The sequence below is a fragment of the Rhineura floridana genome, chromosome 21, assembly GCF_030035675.1.
Source record: "Rhineura floridana isolate rRhiFlo1 chromosome 21, rRhiFlo1.hap2, whole genome shotgun sequence".
NCBI classification, from domain to species: domain Eukaryota; kingdom Metazoa; phylum Chordata; class Lepidosauria; order Squamata; family Rhineuridae; genus Rhineura; species Rhineura floridana.
In genome coordinates, this window is record NC_084500.1 from 15,269,471 (window position 1) to 15,289,147 (window position 19,677).

The following is a 19,677-nucleotide window of genomic DNA, read 5'->3' on the forward strand; positions in this document are numbered from 1 at the left end:
AGCGCCAGGCAAGACTGGGTCCTTGGGCACCAGCCTGCCATGGGCCTGTGGCACCATAACCCAACAAACACATCCCATACAGGTGGTGCAAGGCTAGTAAGCCTGCCCATGCACCCCACCTACATTTCAGAGAATCACAGAATAGTAGAGTTGGAAGGGGCCTGTAAGGCCATCAAGTCCAACCCCCTGCTCAATACAGGAATCCAAATCAAAGCATTCCCAACAGATGGCTGTCCTGCTGCCTCTTGAATGCCTCCAGTCTCGGAGAGCCCACTACCTCTCTAGGTAATTGGTTCCATTGTCGTATGGCTCTAACAGTTAGGAAGTTTTTCCTGATGTTCAGTCGAAATCTGGCTTCCTGCAACTTGAGCCCATTATTCCATGCCCTGCACTCTGGGACGTTCGAGAAGAGATCCCGGCCCTCCCCTATGTGACAACCTTTCATGTACTTGAAGAGTGCTATCATATCTCCCCTCAGTCTTCTCTTCTCAAGGCTAAATATGCCCAGGTCTTTCAGTCTCTCCTCACAGGGCTTTGTTTCCAGTCCTCTGATCATCCTTGCTGCCCCCCCGATCATCCTTGTTGCCCTCCTCTGAACCTGTTCCAGTTTGTCTGCATCCTTCTTGAAGTGCGGAGACCATAACTGGACGCAGTACTCAAGATGAGGCCTAACCAGTGCTGAATAGAGTGGAACTTATACTTCACACCATTTGGAAACTATACTTCTGTTAATGCAGTCTAATATAGCATTTGCCTTTTTTGCAACCACATCATACTGTTGGCTCATATTCACCTTGTGATCAACGACAATTTCAAGATCCTTCTCACGTGTCATACTGCTGAGCCAAGTATCTCCCATGTTATAATTGTGCATTTGGTTTCTTTTTCCTAGGTGTAGAACTTTGCATTTATTCTGTTGTTTTCAGCTGAATGCTCCAGCCTATCAAGGTCCCTTTGAATTTTGTTTCTGTCTTCCACAGTATTAGCTGTGCCCCCCAATTTTGTATCATCTGCAGATTTGATAAGCATGCTCTGTACCTCCTCATCCAAGTCCTTAATAAAAATGTTGAAGAGTACTAGGCCCAGGACCAAGCCCTGTGGTACCCCACTCGTTACTTCCACCCAGTTTGAGAAGGAACCATTGAAAAGCACTCTTTGAGTACGATTCTGGAGCCAACTGTGGATCCACCTAATAGTTGTTCCATCCAGCCCACATTTAATTAGTTTGCTAATCAGAATATTATGGGGCACTTTGTCAAAAGCTTTGCTGAAGTCGAGATATATTATGTCCACAGCATTCCCACATTCTACAAAGGAGGTTACCCAATCAAAAAACGATATAAGATTAGTTTGGCAGGATTTGTTCTTCATAAATCCATGTTGGCTTCTAGTAATCACTGCATTGTTTTCAAAGAATGACTGCTTTATAATCTGCTCCAGAGTTTGTCTAGGGATTGATGTTAGGCTGACTGGTCTGTAGTTCCCTGGTTCCTCCTTCTTGCCCTTTTTGAAGATAGGGACAACATTAGCTCTCCTCCAGTCATCCGGCACTTCACCAGTCCTCCATGATTTCGCAAAGATAATAGACAGCGGTTCTGAGAGTTCTTCTGCCAGTTCCTTCAATACTCTAGGATGCAGTTTATCGGGCCCTGCCAATTTGAACTTTGAAGTGATTAGGTATTCCTTGACCATTTGTCTATCAATCTCAAACTCCAATCCTGCCCCTTCCACTTCATGTTTCCCGGGAGGGTCATAGACCCTTTTTTGGGAGAAGACTGAGCCAAAGTAGGAACTGAACACTTCTGCCTTTTCTTTGTCATCTTTTACCATTTTGCCATCCTCATTGAGTAGCTGTGCCACCATTTCTTTTCTCTGTCTTTTACTATAGACATACCCGAAGAAAGCTTTTTTGTTGCTTTTAGCATCTCTCGCTAACCTCAGTTCATTCTCAGCTTTAGCCTTCCTGACACCATCCCTGCAATTCCATGATACCTGTCTGTACTCTTCCTTTGTGGCCTGGCCTTCTTTCCACTTCCTATATGTGTCCTTTTTTTTTCAGGACATCTATAAGCTTTTTGTGAAGCCACATTGGCTTCTTCTGTTGTTTCCCCCCTTTTTTCCTTGTTGGAATTGCTTGCCATTGTGCTTTTAGAATTTCCATTTTTAGAAACTCCCACCCATCTTGGACTCCTTTTCTCATTAGGGTCGCTTGCCATGGAACTGTACTTACAATTGTTCTATTAAAATCAGCTTTCCTGAAGTCCAGGGTGCGCGTATGGCTACTCTCAGCTTTTGCTTCTGTTAAAATCAAGAATTCAAGTATGGTATGGTCACTTTCCGCCAGAGTTCCCTTAACTGCCACTTCATCCACCAAATCATCTCTGTTTGGTTAGAATCAAGTCCAGGATAGTTGATCCTCTGGTTGCTTTCTCCACTTTCTGTAGGAGAAAGTTATCTCCAACACAAATCGGAAATTTCTTGGAGGGGCCGTGTTTGGCAGAATTTGTCTCCCAACAGATATCGGGATAATTGAAGTCCCCCATTACTACTATATCATGCCTCCTCGAAACATTGGCAATTTGCTTTTCAAAAGTTACATTCTCGTCTTCTCCTTGATTGGGTGGTTGGTGGTAGACTCCAATCACCACATTCCTTTTATTACTTGTCCCATTAATTTTAATCCAGATACTCTTGGTGGAGCTACCAAGCTCATCTTCCTGGATTTCTGTGCAGGGATACATATTTTTAACATATAGCACCACTCCACCTCCCTTTTTATTCCTTCTGTTCTTTTTGAACAAGTTATATCATTCAGTTGCTGTATTCCAGTCATGGGAGTCATCCCACCAAGTTTCAGTTATACCTATCAAGTCATAATTACCCCCCTGTATTAAGAGTTTGAGAGCCAGTGTGGCGTAGTGGTTAAGGTGCTGGACTATGACCTGGCAGACCAGGGTTCGAATCCCCACACAGCCATGAAGCTCACTGGGTGACCTTGGGCCAGTCACTGCGTCTCAGCCTCAGAGGAAGGCAATGGTTAAACCCCCTCTGAATACCGCTCACCATGAAAACCCTATTCATAGGGTCACCATAAGTCAGGATCGACTTGAAGGCAGTCCATTTCCATTTTCATTAAGAGTTCGTTCATCCTGCTTGTTTCCCATGCTCTGTGCATTAATATATATTGTGTTGTGTGAATGACTGCACTCAAAGCATGCATGCCTGCCATCAATCAAGATGGCTGCAGGAGCATCAGCCCCTTAGGGAAGCCCCCACCTCCATCTTGGATGATGACAGGCATGCGCACAGTGCACACAGCATTCACACTGATGGGAGAGGTAGGTGGGTGTGCATCCGTGCATGCATATTGAAGCCCGTGTTGCCTGTATCGGAGGGGCTGTGAGCCAGCCCTGGACGCAGCAGCAATTTTCAAACTTCCTCGAGGTCAGTGTATTTGCCAAGGTATTCTCTGGATTTGACCTGATGTTTTTGGATTAGGCCAGTGTTGTTGCCAAAATCAATAACAAACAAGATTCAAATCTCTTCGACTCATGATGCTTGACTCCATTGCAAAGCAAGTTCCATTTTCCCTCAAAAGCTCTCCTTCAACTCAGATTACAATTTCAGACATTTCACCATGCAATAAATAGGAATGGAGATGCTCTTGTTTAAGATATACCACTGGCAGGGGTGTAGTCATCTGGGGTCCTGGGAGGGTCTTAGATTCCTTACATTTTGAGAGCCGGATCCCTATGTCTCCAGCAAGCCAATCAGCATGAAAGGGGAGCTTGTTGGCCACTGAGAAGAATCCCAATGAGTGTCAGTTGCAAGCAAGCCTTTATTAGTCCCTACTTCAAAAGGCCAAGACAAGTTGTGCAGAGTGAGAATTCTGTAACTTCAGAAGAAGACAGTGAATCCTGATGATAGCATCCCAGCTATATCATCAAGCAGCTTGGTAGCAGCAGGAGATAAACATGTAAACATTGAATCCAACACCTCTGACAGTGAGAAAGGACAGTCAAATGGTGGCAGTGATAGAGAAGCAGATAGCAGCATTCAAGCCTGGCCAGAGTATTCTATAATCTCAGAAGGTTGCTTAATCCTAGAAGGGGGCGAGAAGGGACCCTGCAGTTCTGAATTTGCTACTACACTACTGACCATTGGTCATACTCCAATGGTGACCTGGGATCTTGTCCCCAATTCTATCAGCACAGTGGGCTCCTAGGAGTTCTTGCCTCAGAGATTTCTGTTACGCACAGACCTCACCTTGTTCCTAGGCAGCTACGTAGCAAAGATAGCAGAGTTACTCTGATCGCTTATGCCTGCTTCCTACCCAAGCCTAAGCCCAGTGACAGACTGGGACCAGTAGTCTGCCCTGGGATGGTTTTCACACAGGAATTTCCCCATTTTATAACCTGTATCTATCCCTGGTCCCTAACCATGCCCCAAAACTACCCACTTGAGCCTTCCATAGGTCAGCCGGCTCAGTCATATGATGCTCCTAAAGGTCAGCTGACCACCTGCCAAGCCTCCCGTTGGTCAGCTACCAATATGACATATATATCTGCGTTATCTTCTTTCTACAAGTGAAACGCCTTCTTGCAGTCCAGGCGTCCTTTTTTTTTTTTTTTAACACTGTTCTAGGAACCCCCTGATGTTTCACAAACTCAAAAGAAACCCAATCAAAACGTTAAACTTCTTGGCTTAAGGTTCCGCCGCTTACTCTCAAGAATTATGCAAACCCATCCATGGGTCTCAGAATGTAATAGAAAACATTACTTACTCCAAACAAACACAAGCCCCACATCAATGATGAAATGTCAGATGCCCTCTCTTCCCGCTTCTCTTTTACTTGTGGATAAATCGGATTCCTTTCTAAAAGTATAATGCACCCTTTTGTATACAAACATCTGTGAGCATGCAACACACCACAGGGGTTGATAATGTCCCCGATAAACCCGGCTGTTTTCTTAAGTGAAGCAAGGCGGTGTGTTTTTTCAATTGGTTCTGACAAAAATCAGCATTTCCTGATTCTTAGCGGTGTGATGTCGGGAAGATACAACTTATGCGTCCCAGACTTCTTGGTGAGGTCAGAAATTACTCATGATTACGAAAACCAGGGCTCAAAATGCACAGGCTTCAGTTCAGATCGCAGTTACTCAGTTACATGGACTGGCTGTGCTTATCACATCTGTATTCCACCCTGCTTCTGAGCTCAGAAAAAGAGACATTTTGAGCCCTACAACAACCCTGTGAGGTAGAATAGGTCGAGAGAGAGTGACTTCCCCCAAGGACACTAGGGATTGATCTATAACCAGGGGAGCAATACCCCTTGGCCCAATGGCCATGTGTAGCCTTCAGCCTAATTTCATGGAAGGGGGGCAGACGGAGAGAGAGAAGGAGGGGGGAAGCTGAAACAGACTGGGCAAAAGGAAGGGGAAAGCCCCCTGTAAACAATCCGTTTGGAGCTCTGGCTGTCTGTTCCTCCCTGGCAGCCTGCTTAGCTGGGAAGGAGAGGAAGATAGGGAAAAGGGGTGGCAGAGAGAGATAAGAGTATGTAAGAAAGAAAGGTGCCCCCCCCTTTGGCTGTGGCCCCACCCACCAGTGGCCTCAGCCTGCCCACCTCCTGTCCTGGCCCAGCACATTGCCAGTAGGCTGCTCCCGACAGATGACCCATGAAGGAATTTGGCCCTCAGCAGAAGCACCAGCAGCAAGAACAACAGTTTTCCATTCAGATGAATCGTGTAATACAGATTTACTGGGAAGGCACCATTTCAAGTTGTAGATGTTACTTCATGTTCGTTCCACTTGCAGGGAGTGTGTTTCTACAGGAGGACACTGAAACATGCCATTTCTCCCCCACCAACCCATACCGTCAGCAGTCAATGTTTTTACTCTGATGACCCTTCGTACTTGCATATGCACCCCCTGTGTGGCTCACGGAGGGCAGGAGGTAATTGGCGCCACCCCCCTGAGCTGCTGTTTTGTACCTGGCTCCGCCCCAGACAGTATTTTGCAAATGGTTCCGGTCGGCAGACCTTGGGGTTCTAGTAACAAAAGAAAACTGTAGATCCTTGACCCTGGGCCTTCCCTCTTGAGATTACACTCCTCTGCCTCGACACCCCAAGAAAATGACCCTAAAATGTCAGGGCCACCACTTACAAATGCAAACAATTAAGTGGTATATAAATGTTTTCAATCAATTAATTAAATAAATAAATCTAATACTAGGACCTGAAAAGCCAGTAAATCAGGTTCTGCTGGGTTCTCCTCTGATTCTACACTTAACTGCCATATTCTGCCGCAGCCTCACTGGCTTCTTCTCCGGCTTTCCTGCGCTTGTCGCCGGCAATGACCACCTTGGTCATATTTGAAATCTGCAGCTGGCTAGCCCATCCACAGCTGTGAGCATCTCCTAAAACAAAGGCAGCTTTTCAACCAACGGGCCGTTCTTGGTTGTATTTTCATTTTTTGTTATTCCCTTTGCCCAGGCTAAAACAGGCTTCTTCTTTTTTCCGTCTAGGCCTCTTTGGCCAAGGCTTTTGGTGAGGTGGGCGGGCCTGAGGCTGAGGAAGTGCAGATCCTCCAGAAAGGAGAATAAAAGGTCAGGAGTAATCCAAAAGGACAAGCTGTGCAGTTCTGTGTGTATATTGGGTTTCACATATGAAACCCAGTTGTGATAAAGCTGATGGCTTTGGAAACATCTACTTTGATTAATGAAAACATCATCCGTGTCGACTGCGGGTTTCGTACTTCAAAAGATCGGCTGGGATTAAGAAAATGTCGAAGGGGGGGGGAGAGTTGCTTATTCATATCTCATCCCAGGAAACTATTTTGTTAAAAAAAAAAAAAAGTAGGAAAGGAAAGGATTTCCAGAACAGAGGAAAGAAAAAATGACAAGTATTTTTCCCATTTGAAAGCTACAAATAAATGAGGCCATCAGGAGGGCCATTAGCTCGGAGCAGGCAGTTGAAGGGGGAGCCTGTGGCAATTTGCAGATGTTGGAGTGGGAGTGTGGGGAAGGGGTTTTTAACATAATACCTTCTTCTGGAGATGGGGGAAGTGTCTTAAAGTTGCCCATCAATTGTTGTTCCTGTGAACAAGCAGACGGAGCAGGCACACCAGTCATGTCGTCACAATCTTCCCCGCTATGGAGAGATATCTTGTATTTCTATTTAGGTTATAATAACTATTTATTATAGGCAGCGTGGTGTAATGGTTAGGATGTTAGGCTATGGCCTGGGAGACCAGGGCTTGAATCCCCACTCACCCAGAAATGCATGGCATTGAGAAAGTGGATAGAGAAAAGTTCTTCTCCCTCTCTCATAATACTAGAACTCGTGGACATTCAAAGAAGCTGAATGTTGGAAGATTCAGGACAGACAAAAGGAAGTACTTCTTTACTCAGCGCATAGTTAAACTATGGAATTTACTCCCACAAGATGCAGTAATGGCCACCAGCTTGGACGGCTTTAAAAGAAGATTAGACAAATTCATGGAGGACAGGGCTATCAATGGCTACTAGCCATGATGGCTGTGCTCTGCCACCCTAGTCAGAGGCAGCATGCTTCTGAAAACCAGTTGCTGGAAGCCTCAGGAGGGGAGAGTGTTCTTGCACTCGGGTCCTGCTTGCGGGCTTCCCCCAGGCACCTGGTTGGCCACTGTGAGAACAGGATGCTGGACTAGATGGGCCACTGGCCTGATCCAGCAGGCTCTTCTTATGTTCTTATGTTCATTGGGTGACCTTGGGCCAGTCACTGCCTCCCAGCCAAATCTACCTCACATGGTTGCCGTGAGGATAAAACAGGGAGGGGGGGAGCCGTGTGCGCCGCCTTGAGCTCCTTGGAGGAAAGGTGGGATATAAATGTAACGAATAAATCATTCTTTCTAAGTGTGCATCATTATGCGAATTCGTGCCCTCTTTCTGCCTTCTCTTTTGGTGATGTCCGACACCTCCTCCCCTACAGAAGAAGGCTCCATATCCAGTCTCCAACGTCTCTACTGAAAACAAACGGGTAGCAAAGGATGGGAAAGGCCCTTCTCTGCCTGAGATTCTGGAGAGCTGCTGCATGTCAGAACAGGCCAGGGGTTACCACCGTGGTGCCCGTGGGTGCACATGCACCCTCAGAGGCCTTCCCTGGCACCCACAGGATACCCTCCCCTACTGAAATTAGGCTTGAATAAAGCATTCTCTTGTATCCAGTAGAACAGGTTGCGGGGTGTGGGAGTGAGTGAGACGCCCCCTGGAGGCTGAAGGGACCAGTGGGGTAGAGCTGCAGCTCAGTGGCAGAGCACCTGCTTTGCATGCAGAAGGTCCCAGGTACAATCCCCAGTGGCATCTCCAGGTAGGGCCAGGAAAACGACTCCCTGCCTGAAATCCTGGGGAGCTGCTGCCGGCCAGTGCACACAATACTGAGCTGGATGGAGCAATGGTCTGACTCAGTGTAAGGCAGCTTTGAATGTTCCTAATGGTCTGATCCGGTGTGAGGCATCTTCCTGTGTTCCCTGCTCATCCACATTCTTCTCCTATGGCTGTGGAGGTTTCAGAAACGATGGCCCTTGCACTTGCACCTCCACCTGTTCTGCCACAGTGCTGGGCAGCAATTAGGGTTCTGCTGGCATACAAGACCATTGAGCATCTTGCTATTTATAGCTCAGCTGCAAGGAATTCTGCAAAGTGAACACCATGGCAGTGGAATGGAAAAAGTTATATAGACTGAACTTCGGCAGTAGATATTCCTGCCACTGTTTCCAAAAGCTTATCTTTCACACTTTAAGCCTTGATTTATTAAAAACATACAACGGGGGGATTGTTCCTGAGATTAATTAGAAAGAAAGTATGTGAGCTTTAATACATTGGTTAGTCTTTACAAGGTGCTATGAGGCCCTTGGTTATTTTTTGCTGCAACAGACTGACACACTACTCTTCTGGAAGGAGATGAACCTTGCGATGGAGAGAGTAGAGCTGGCTCAAATATAGGGCAAACTGCGCCGTTTGTCTTGACCTTCAAGGGGCTACTAAGGAGCAAGGTGCTAGTCTTCATGGACAATACTGCCATACCATCAAAATGCCTCATCCCAGCTTGGATGCATGCTCTAGGTGTGGGGAAGTGGTAGAGAGGAAGCAGGTGATGGTTTCTCATGACAGCTACATGTTTTCTGTGTCTTTATCGTTTCTCTCCTCAGAATAAATTAAATTCCAAGGATCTCAGTTCTCATCTTAAAAAATGTCAAGTTTCTAGTCCTTGTGACTGAGAAGGAAGACTCTAAGACTAGGGACCAACAGCAGCCCTCTAGGCCTCTCTAGTTATTTATTTATTTAAAATATTTCTATCCCACCCTTCTACCCTACAACACGGCACTCATGGCGGCTGCAATGAAATTGCATACATATATAATAAAATACACAACAAAAACATGAACATTACAGTAAATTCAAATGCATAAAATGCGTTATGCATGCACATGCACGCATGCACACTCTTTCTGGCCCTCGTAACTCTGCCTCGGCCACCACCCCTCCTCAGCCACATCCCCTCTCCACAGCCCACGGCCCTCAGCAGCCCTACTTTGTGCCCTCCTTGAGTATTCTTGCCTGGCTGGAATGTGCCCTTGAAGTCTGGCCATGCATTCTGCTTTCCTGGATGGAGGATATGTGTGCATGTCTTTATGTGTGGATGTGGGTGGGTGTAAGAGAGACAGAGAGTAGTAACTAGCCTGCTGTACAAAAGGTAACTTCTACATTCATTGCTCTGCCCACTTTTGCCTCCGGGCTTGCCCATCCCTGGCACGTGGCCCCCGGAAGGTTGACCAGATGGAAATGTGGCACTCGATCTGAAAAAGGCTCCCCACCACTGCTTTACAATGTGTGGACAATGCCTGATAAAGACTCGGAAGCCTTCTCTCCTCTGAATAAATTACCGTCTGAAGATCTTGCCTTCTATTTAAAATGGAAAATAAAATCTACGTTTCTAGTCCTTGTGACTGAGAAGAAAGGCTGTGTGGATAATGCCTGAAGTCTCAAGAGCTGGGGAGGGGGGGCTCAGAAGGATTTCCCATGATCCAGAATCACCAGTCCAGTGCCCTCTGTATAGCATATTGTCCTCCTCCCCTCTTCCTGGCCCAGTGACTAATAAAACCAGAATAAATTATGCAAAACAATGAGAGCAGCAGACTGAAAGATTCCAGATGAAGTTGGCCTTTGCTAAGGGTTCTCCGTTTTCCAGTGTGTAAACATTGCAGCTCTTGGATTACTTTAATGCCAGATTTAGAGGTGACAGACACACAAATGGGAAGATGCTCGCAGCTCTGCCGTCTGTTTAAACGTGGCATGTGTCGTTCCTAGCTGGGCTCAGTAACTCAGTGTCAGAACTGATGAAATATTAAACCAGGTAGGGATTAACGGCTGTCTGGAGACCGAGTGAAGCCGATCGCCTTAATCCGAAGTGCAATTCCAGTAGCGGGGAGCACCAAGCTGAAAGGTTATCAGAGCCCAGTGAAACCAGGGTGGTGGGGTGGAGATGGGGTTGGCCATATGCTCTGAGGGCTCCTATATTTCAGGGACAGTCCCAGGTCCTTTTGGAATCTGTCCCAGGTACGGCCTTCTCCTGGCTAAACAGTTTGCAAACACCTCCTTGTTCAGAACCTCATATAGGATGGGCAGGGCAGGTTCAAGTTTTGAGGGGTCCCTTGTCTCTCAAGTGGACCCCAGCAGTGCCTGGTGCCCGTTGAGACTGGTAGGGCGGAAGGCAGGGCGCCAAACAGTAGGTGGGTCCAGAGGCCGTGACAGGCAGAGCCCCCAGATCGTGTCCTCCTCCCTGCTCAGTTGTACAAGGGCTACCCTGAGACTAAGGAGGAGGGAGCTGGCGAGGAGGGCCACCCACTGGGCTGGCTGTAAGGGGGGGGGGCTGGCTGGGAGTTGACTGTTGGTGGGGCAGTGGCCCATTCACCCAAATGGGGCAGCCTCCACTGGCGGACCCCCTTCTACGTCAGTGGCCCCTCCTCCCCCATCTGGGGCAGGCTTACCTAACAAGCTGCAGTGCCTCATGGGAGCTGCCATTTTAATTCCCCACAATGCCCCAGAGCAATGTTTACATCAGGGGTGTGGTGTGAGAATTTCAAAGGGCAGAATTCCTTCACCCCCGCCACCCAGAGCAAAAACGTCTCAGAGCTGGCATCACCTGTGAGGTATGCCAGGGTGCTGGAGCCCTGGCAGGTGCCCAGCGATGCCACCCACTTATGCCAGGCTTAGCCTCTCAATCCTATACGTACATGGTTTCCTGGGAGTAAGCCCCGTTGAACTCAGTGGGTCTTACTTCTGGGTAAACGCATAAGGATAAGGAACCTCTGGTCCTCCAGATGGTTTTGGACATCAGCCTCAGCTAGCCTGGGAGTTGTAATCTAGCAAGATCTGGAGGACCCCAAACTCCCCACCCTGTGGACGCTTGAACTGTTAGCTCTCTACACTCCCTTGGGGGCCCTTAGGGCCGGAAGGAGGTTTAGAAAATAACATATATTGTACATTAGGGTCCAGGTGCGCTCATTTTCATGCATGTGCATAGTCAAGATGCATCAGAAAATTCTACCGCCCCTAGGAAGGAGGTTGTGAATAGTAGCGTTAGTGACTCACATAAAGAAGTTTTTAATGGCATTCCCCAATTCTCGCCTAGAAACAAAGGGCTGTATCCAACATTAGCCATACTCAGAATAAACTCATTGAAATTAATGGACCCAACTGATTTAGGTTCATTAATTTGGGCGGGTTTACTCTGAGGAGAACTTAGTTGGGTGCAACCCCAAAAGTGGGCCCTGATGTACTCAGGGCATGTATCAGAAAAAGGGGGCTGCCCCTGGCAAACGGGTTATTGGCACACATGTGATCATAGCATAATGCTCTCGGCATGAGATTTATTACCAGGCATGTATGTGGAATGCCATCGTGGAGGTGAAAAGGGAGAAGATCAAGACAGAGCTCTCCGAGCCCCAAGAAAGCTTTTTGGCACCGTTAGTCCCTGAAAGCATCATTTACATTAATGCTCACACCTCACAAGTTGCCAGTTAAGAACTCTTGGCAGGTCTTGGGGCTTGATGGAGGAGGTAACGCTAGCCTTGTCTCCCCAGCTCTCGCTCAAACATCTCTGGAACTAGAGTCTCTCCCTCCCTCTGAAGTTTGATTTTTTTTTTTAATTTGGGTGCCTGTCTATAGTCACCTTGGCAGGGCATCAAAAGCAATTGGTGCTGTTATTCATAGTCCTGCTTAAAAGGAGGGCGAAGGTGTTTGGGTTTCCCACTTGTGAAATGTGATAAAAAGGCTTGATCCCCCGTCAGCCTCTTCAAAAAGGGGAGGAAGGGGTATCTTTGGGAGTCTCCGAACAAGACACCCTTCCCCCAGTTCTGGGCGCCACACTTTTGAGAAGGATGGAGAGGGATTGGAACGGCTTCAGAGGAAGGTAGTGGAAGACGGTCAGTGGTACGCAAAACAAGGCCTGCAAGGAAAGGTTGAAGGAGCTCGGTATGCTTCGCCTGGAGAAAAAAGATGAGTGATGGGGAGGGAAGGAGGGCCAAGTCTCTCCATTGCAGTTTCTCTCTGTTCCTCATTTTTCCAGTCTTAAATTCAGTTTGCCACATTTCCATATCACTTTGCAATTTAAGAAAAAGTCCTGGAATTTCATCAGCATTTCCCCTAATATACACATTTTGTCTAATACACACGTTTTCAAAGCAATTTCTCCCAACATACTGCATTTTTGTATGTTATTTTCCCTAGTGTATTTATAGGCACCCTATACCCTAGTATATGCATTTGTGTACAAGTTACGTGGCTGGGGAACGGCACTGCATAAATTGGAGAAGTGCAAATTTCAAAAGATGGCTGCGTTTCAGTTGATATAAGTGTGGATTATGTAAGTTCGCCTTTAAATGCAAACTGAATTGGATAAAACGCTGCAAATCCCCGAAGAGAATCCCCAGGGAAGAGGACAAAGACTTGGGGTGCTTCCAGACTGTCACTATTTTCTGGTGGGATTTTGTCATGTATTGGTAAATTCAGGTTGTGCAGTTAAAGCAGATTTAGTGCGCTTGTGTGACAAACCAACTTCCCCAACAGATCGGACTTTCTGCGATAAGCAGAAATGCCCTTGAATATCTAGGATAGCATTTTGCTTGTCGTAATTTGCTGTAACCTCCCTGCAAACGAACTGGAATAAGTGCTCAGTCAATGGCCAATGTGTGTGGTAGGGTAGGCAAGAAAAGAATGATTGGCTTAAGATCACCCAGTGAACTGTGTGGCTGAGTGGGGATTTGAATCTCAGCCTTTCTGGTCCTCTTCTAACACCGTAACCACTATACCACACTGTCTTTACCGCACATATGAACACAGGAAGCTGCCATATCTCAGGCCAGACTGTCTGTCCATCTCACTGAGAATTATCTGCTCTGACTTGAGGGGTCTCAAAGTAGAGATATTTCCCAACACTTGCCACCTGGTCGTTAAACTTGGCACCTTTGCCCCCAAAGCATGCTGAGTTGTGGCCCCTTCTTCATGCCCTTGGCATGAAGGCGAATCAAAAAAGAGTTTGCAAAGTAAAAATGCCATCTCTGTTGTCTTTTTGGCACCTACTGAAGACTTTTCCAACAAGACTTTTCAGCAGATACCTGTGTCCCAGCCTGCATCTGTACTGGAACGGGACTGTTTAAGATGTTTTTAAAGAGTTTTGTTTTGTTTTTAAGATTTTTTTGAGTTTTATTACTTGTTGTCTGCTGCCCTGAGCTCCTTCTGGGGGAAAGGGTGTGATATAAATTTAATAATAAATAAATAAATACAATCATACAGTGATATAGCAGCGGAACAAATCCAGGAAGTGGCATAAAAATTGGAAGAGACGTTGACTAAATTTGGGGATCCCCTCATGGGGCTTAAAACACCAAATAGACTCCCCCACCCACGCACCATGTATGTATTTATTGCGTCCAGGCCATTAGCTTTTCATATTATCTGTCCTCTTTGCTGATGCAAGGATTAGCTGGCCAGCCTGAGTGTTTACCACCGGTTATCGCCTGGTACTTTGGGCGTTATCAGAGGAAGGGACGCCTGCCGCAGGGCCTGGTCTCTCGCCCTTTCTATTACTACCTGTCAGAGGCTGGGAGTGAGCCGTGAAGTTGCACAGTCACCTCAGAAGCGCAGATAGTTTCTGACGGCTGATCAAAGGGGAGCACCAGAGGCCTGATAACCGAGGGATGTGTTTTGTGCTCTTTTAACTTTGAGAAAAACGCTGGCATTTTCTTCCCTTCCCCCACCTCAGCAGGCTGGCAAAAGCCAGGCCCGCTAAACACTTCATATTCAGTTACCTAATTGCTGAGCGAAATGACATGTGGAGGATCGAGCGTCAAAGCCCCTGGACAGTAATCTCATTCTGGGGGGGGGGAATGATTTAAAGTAAGCTGTCGTGGTAGAGCTGCTATATAGTAAGACTTGAATAATTTTAATTTGTACTTTGAAGTGATCTGGGATCCACAATCTAATCTTTGCATTTAGTCAAACGTCATGTCCTATTTTGAATTAGGAAACAACTGTGAGTTAAGGGAATTATTTTTTAAGTTGCCTTTCTTCTCACTATATCATCTCGGCCAGTGTCTCCGACAAGTGTGCCCACACTTCTTTCTCTGGTTCTTGTAGGGCCAGTTGATGCCAGTGGGGGCAGCGTCAGCACCCGGCATCTTCAGGCCTCTGCTGAGGTCCAGTCACCTCAGCAGCTGGATCCAGGAGCCACCCGCCATTTTAAATTTCCCACAATTCCACAGATCACTGGATGCATCGTTGTTCTAAGGCATAGTGGAAAATTAGCATGACAGCCTACTTCAGGTCACCACTGAATGCTCCAGAGTAATGCCACATCATCAAGCACTCTGGGGCATTGTGGGGAATTTAAAATGTCTGTGAGCTCCCTGGTTATAGGCAGTGGCTTTCCTTACCCAGGCCTTCTTGAGCCTGGATCGGGCCCTGGATATCAGTGACCAGTTTAGTTGCTCGGAGTGGTAGGCTTCTCTCAAGAAAGAATCATTTAGGGAACAGAATGTGCAATGGGTGCATAATCTATGGGCTGTACTGATCATGTCCCGTGTGCATGTCAAGTGTTAACTTTTTCTGCATGCAAGGGAGGCCCTGCCTTCTGGAGGAGCACTTGGATACGATTGTAGCCATTGGAAAAATGGCAACTGTTGCCCAGTGACAAGCATCTTGAGGCCCTGATTCAAGTGCTGTTGCTGGAGGAAGCCCAGCGGGCATTCAGAAGCCAGGCCTGATCAGAAATGGTGCCAGCTTTGTTGAGAGGTCTGCCAAATCCCAGCTCAATGGATTGTCTCCAACTAAGTTTTACTCCCAAGTCGACCCTTTGAAATAAATAGACCCCAAGGTAATCCTGCCCATTGTTTTTCACTGGATACAGCCCTACATTCTTTTAGGCTGCAATCCTACTGGGAGGAAGGGCGGGATATAGATTTAATTCATCATCAGCATGTCATACCCAGTTACCTGGGAGGAAGCCCCCCTGAACTCAGCGGGGCTTACTTGTGAATAGACATCTATCAGGATTCTAACTTTTAGGACGTGGCTCTTCTAGAGTGTTTTCAGTCAATCTGTCTTTAGACACCATCCTTTGGGGTTGTCACCAAATGAGATCTACTCAGAGCAGACACACTGAAAGTCAGTCGTGCCCATTTATTTCAGTGGGCTGCATCCAATGTTAACTCTACTCAGAGTAGACTCATTGAAATTAATGGACACAACAAACTTCAATTCATTAATTTCAGTGGGTCTACTCTCAGTATGTTCAACACAACCCATAGCATGACCTTTTTTCCAACCTGTGATCTTTTTTTAGGCAATACTTCTGTGGATTTCTTTTTTTTAACATTGCTTTATATTTTATCATTTTCTACTTGGCATCCAATTCTTTCTTGAGTTGATGCTGCCATTTTGATAAAAGCAAGTTGGATATTTTATTTCATTGAAAAATAGCATAAACTAATCATTTGTCCTGTCGTTTCTCCTGAAGGTGCCTTTGATCGGAGCATGACCCTCCTGGAAGTCTGTGGGAGTTGGCCTGAGAGCTTCGGGCTCCGTCACCTGTCTTCCATGGAACCAACTGATGAGGGCCTCCGGGAACGGTTGGCGGATGCCATGTCCGAGTCACCCGGTCGGGACATAGTGGGATCTGGAACAGGTACAAAGAAGACATGTGGTCAGAGATCACGTACGCCTCTCACCCAATGGTGATTTTCTTTAACTAACTTATAATGTTCATTTCCCCCATTGCCTTTCTCCACCAAGAGCAACTCCACCCCTTCCCACAAATGCTGAACATATCAGGGAAGAACTTGAACATAATTGAAGCATTGGGTGTTGGGAGGTTGACTATCCAGTGCATCAACCTAGCGATGATGGAATTGTAGCTTTCTGACCGAGGAAGGATAGCAGGTTTTGAAGCTATACAGCAGGCCTCTAGGGCCGTGTGACTCTCAGGAGTGAGAGAGGTTTCTGGTCCATTTCAAATATCCTGCTTTGATTGTGCTCATCCCAGCTGGCTGTTACTTCCCCAACATATATACCTCAAATGACTATAAATGCTGCCAGGGGCAGGCTGGGGTTTACAAGGAATACAGAATTGGTGTCAGAAATTGCCAGTGCTAGAACGGAGAATCCACAGATCTTTGTCCTTTGTGATAAGCCACTAGCATGGACAGTTAGAGCAAGAATAGGGACCCTGTGGCCCTCCAGATATTGTTGGAGTATGACTCCTGCCACCTCTGTTGCCCATGTTAGGGCTGATGGGAACTGGAGTCCAGCTACACCTGGAGGGCCCCCTCCCTGCCCTATGGGAGCGTTGGTTCCATTTCCAACATCGCTCGCAGTTCCAGAAGTGCCACTAGTAGCACCATGCCCAGAATCCCAATGAGTGAGAAAACGGTTGATCGTCTCACCACGTCCTGTTCCAAAATAGGCTCTTCCTTCCCTTCCCACCCACATCCAACTCTGTGGGCCGTCTTAACGCTGTCCGTCATGTGATGACGCCCCGTCTCTCTCCAGGTGTTTGTGTCTGCCATGACCACATGAAGATCAATGTCTGTGTGCCTTGAACATTTAACAGATACTATTGTTTCCTGCTGTGTCGGCCCTCCCTAAAAACTTCCAGCTTTCCTCCCCCCCCTCCAGTGCACCCCATTCCATGCACAGCAGGGACATCGCCTGCTTTCCCTCACATGGCATGCACGGATCAGCAGCAGATGCGCAGATAAGGTTCTGGGTGTATAATTATCTGCCTTCGACAAAGTGCTGGCTTCCATAATCCAAATTAATCCATCTTCATCAGAGTCCATTATTGTGATAAATTAAAGGGCCCATTAACATAAATGGAATGGCACTCTCGAGGATTAGGCTGCAGCTCAAGAGGCCTTTGGGACGCTGGAATGCTTGCAGATTGCAAACGCTGTTGGCTGTTGGGATTGGTGTTCGGCTGATTCCCTCTTTCCCCACAAGAAGGGTCCAGCTTGGGTTTGGGAGTGGCAGCTGCAAATGCCAGCATCAACACAAGAGTAGTTGGGGTGGGTGGGTGTTGTAGCTCGTCCTCTTGCATGATTGGGTCAGCTATAGGGATGGGCGAATCTGTCCATTTTGGTTTCACTCAGTCTCTCATTTTTCCAGTCTGAAGTTCAGTTCTCCGCATTTCCACATCAGTTCGGGGGGGAAAACAAAATTAAAGTCCTCATGAAAATTCATCTGTATTTTAGTGCAAATTTCTCCTAATGTACACATTTTCTTAGGCAATGTTCCCAGATATAATGCACATTTTTGGATTTTCACTAATATAGGCGTTTGTATCCACACTACCCTCGTAGATGCGTGTTTGTATGCGTTACTTGGCTGAATAACTGCATTGCAACGTTCGGAGAACTGCAGATTTCAAAGGATGTCTATGTTTCAGCTTGCATATCGTTTCAGAAAGTGCGAATTATGTAGGTTTGTCTTTAAATGTGAACTGAATTGCTGGAACCTCAAAGAAAGAAAAATGATTAGGTTAGAGAGTGCGTTCCGGATATCTCCATAAGTGCCAAAGAACCTGGGGAAATATAATAAATAATAATTATTACGATACAGCATAAAAAAGGAAGCTTAAAAGTCTTGCTATTTGCCTTTCCAGAAATGACAAGCTCCTCGCCTTCCTTGTTAAAGAGAAAAGCTTGAAAATGGTCCCAGAAGCTCAATGAGTGGGTCTGGTGCAACTCAAATTTCTCAGCCATTTTGCTGAGTTTGGGACATGTGGCTCAACATGGATGACTTTGCAAAGACTAGCACAGGACATTGGCACTGATGGAGGAATGTAGGGAGCTGCCTTATACTGAATCAGACCATCGTGGGGGCAAGAGATCCAGGTGCGAAAGACCTGGGCTGTATGCCAAGTATCTCATTTATTGCCAAGCTAAAAACTGGAGAGCTAGCAGAGGTCAAGACAAATGGCTGTCCCTTTCCGCTATATCTCAAACAATATTGTTGGCTGTTTTTGAAACCTATCCCCATTCTTCTAACCTTCTAATATTTACTCTGTTGCTGAAAGCGTTTGGCTGAAACAGCCATTTGTCTCTCTTTTATTTAAATTTTTTTTTTGCTTAGCCTTCACTTTCTCAAATGCTTTTCCACCCAGTCAGCTGGACTAAATGATGCCAGCAATGAAGTGTCTGTCGAGCAACACCATAAATTTCTCCCCGCAATACTGGCTTTCTTACATTGCCTGGAATAAGCGTTTTAACTCCTGGGATGTGCTGTTTTTAACTCTGAGCGAGAGCCATGCTGTTATGTGGGTAAAATGGAGAGCTGTCTGTCCCTTGTGGGGTTGCTGTTGATGGGGGGACAGTGGACGCTCTAATGGACAATTTGGCTGCTCTTTGTCTAAAGCCGCCTTGGAAAGGATCACATCTCCCTACCCACCTGGCTAAACTGAACCAATTTTGACTCTTTTCAGAGGATGACTGAGAGTTGTCTCAGGAGACGCTGATTTAGGGTACCTGGGCGCAACTAGGACACCCTACATGCATGCTTGTTTCTGCACCCCTAGGAATGTCTGCTCAATTTACACATTTTATTAGTCATCTTATTTTTCCAAAGGTGCTCCGTGCTGCTTCCTCCAACAGACAGGAAAGGAGTAATGACTTACGGGAGTGTGTGAATAAATACATTCTAGTTTTTCCCCCATGATAAACATTAGATCCAGTGTGGAACTCACCCTTGTTTTCTGTTTAAGCCGGTTTGTCTTCTCTGTCAACACATAAACATATAGGACAAATGGATTTTATCCCTCCATAGAAACTGCAGAGCAGGGAACTTTCTCTAATACAGCTGACCATTGATCATGTGGTGTTGGGGCCAATGGAAGCTGGAGTCCAGCAACATCTGGAGGGCTGCAGGCTCCCCATTCCTGCTCTGAAGTGTGTGTGTGTGTTCCCTACTTGTCTCTAGGGGGAACAGTGTGTGTCAGAGGCATCTGGTTGGCCACGGTGAGACCAGGATGCTGGACTAGGTGGGCATTGGCCTGATGCAGCAAGATCTTCCTATGTTCTTATCCTCATAAGCAGCCTCTTTCACCCCTTTGTTTTCACTCCATTGTTGGAGGCAGTATGTCTCTAAAT

The 19,677-nt window shown here is 46.6% G+C and overlaps 1 protein-coding gene across 7 annotated transcripts in view; it reads left to right on the top strand.

Annotated features, from left to right (window-relative positions):
- Positions 1–19,677, top strand: part of BCAS3 (BCAS3 microtubule associated cell migration factor) — a 602,771-nt gene that overhangs the window by 557,286 nt on the left and 25,808 nt on the right. For 6 of the 7 annotated variants that reach the window (XM_061605382.1, XM_061605385.1, XM_061605387.1 and 3 more), the window contains one exon: positions 16,053–16,220. In XM_061605382.1, the coding sequence (XP_061461366.1) occupies positions 16,053–16,220 (168 nt within the window). Of the gene's footprint in view, positions 1–16,052; positions 16,270–19,677 lie in introns of all 7 variants that reach the window. The other variant, XM_061605386.1, reaches the window with a different exon arrangement.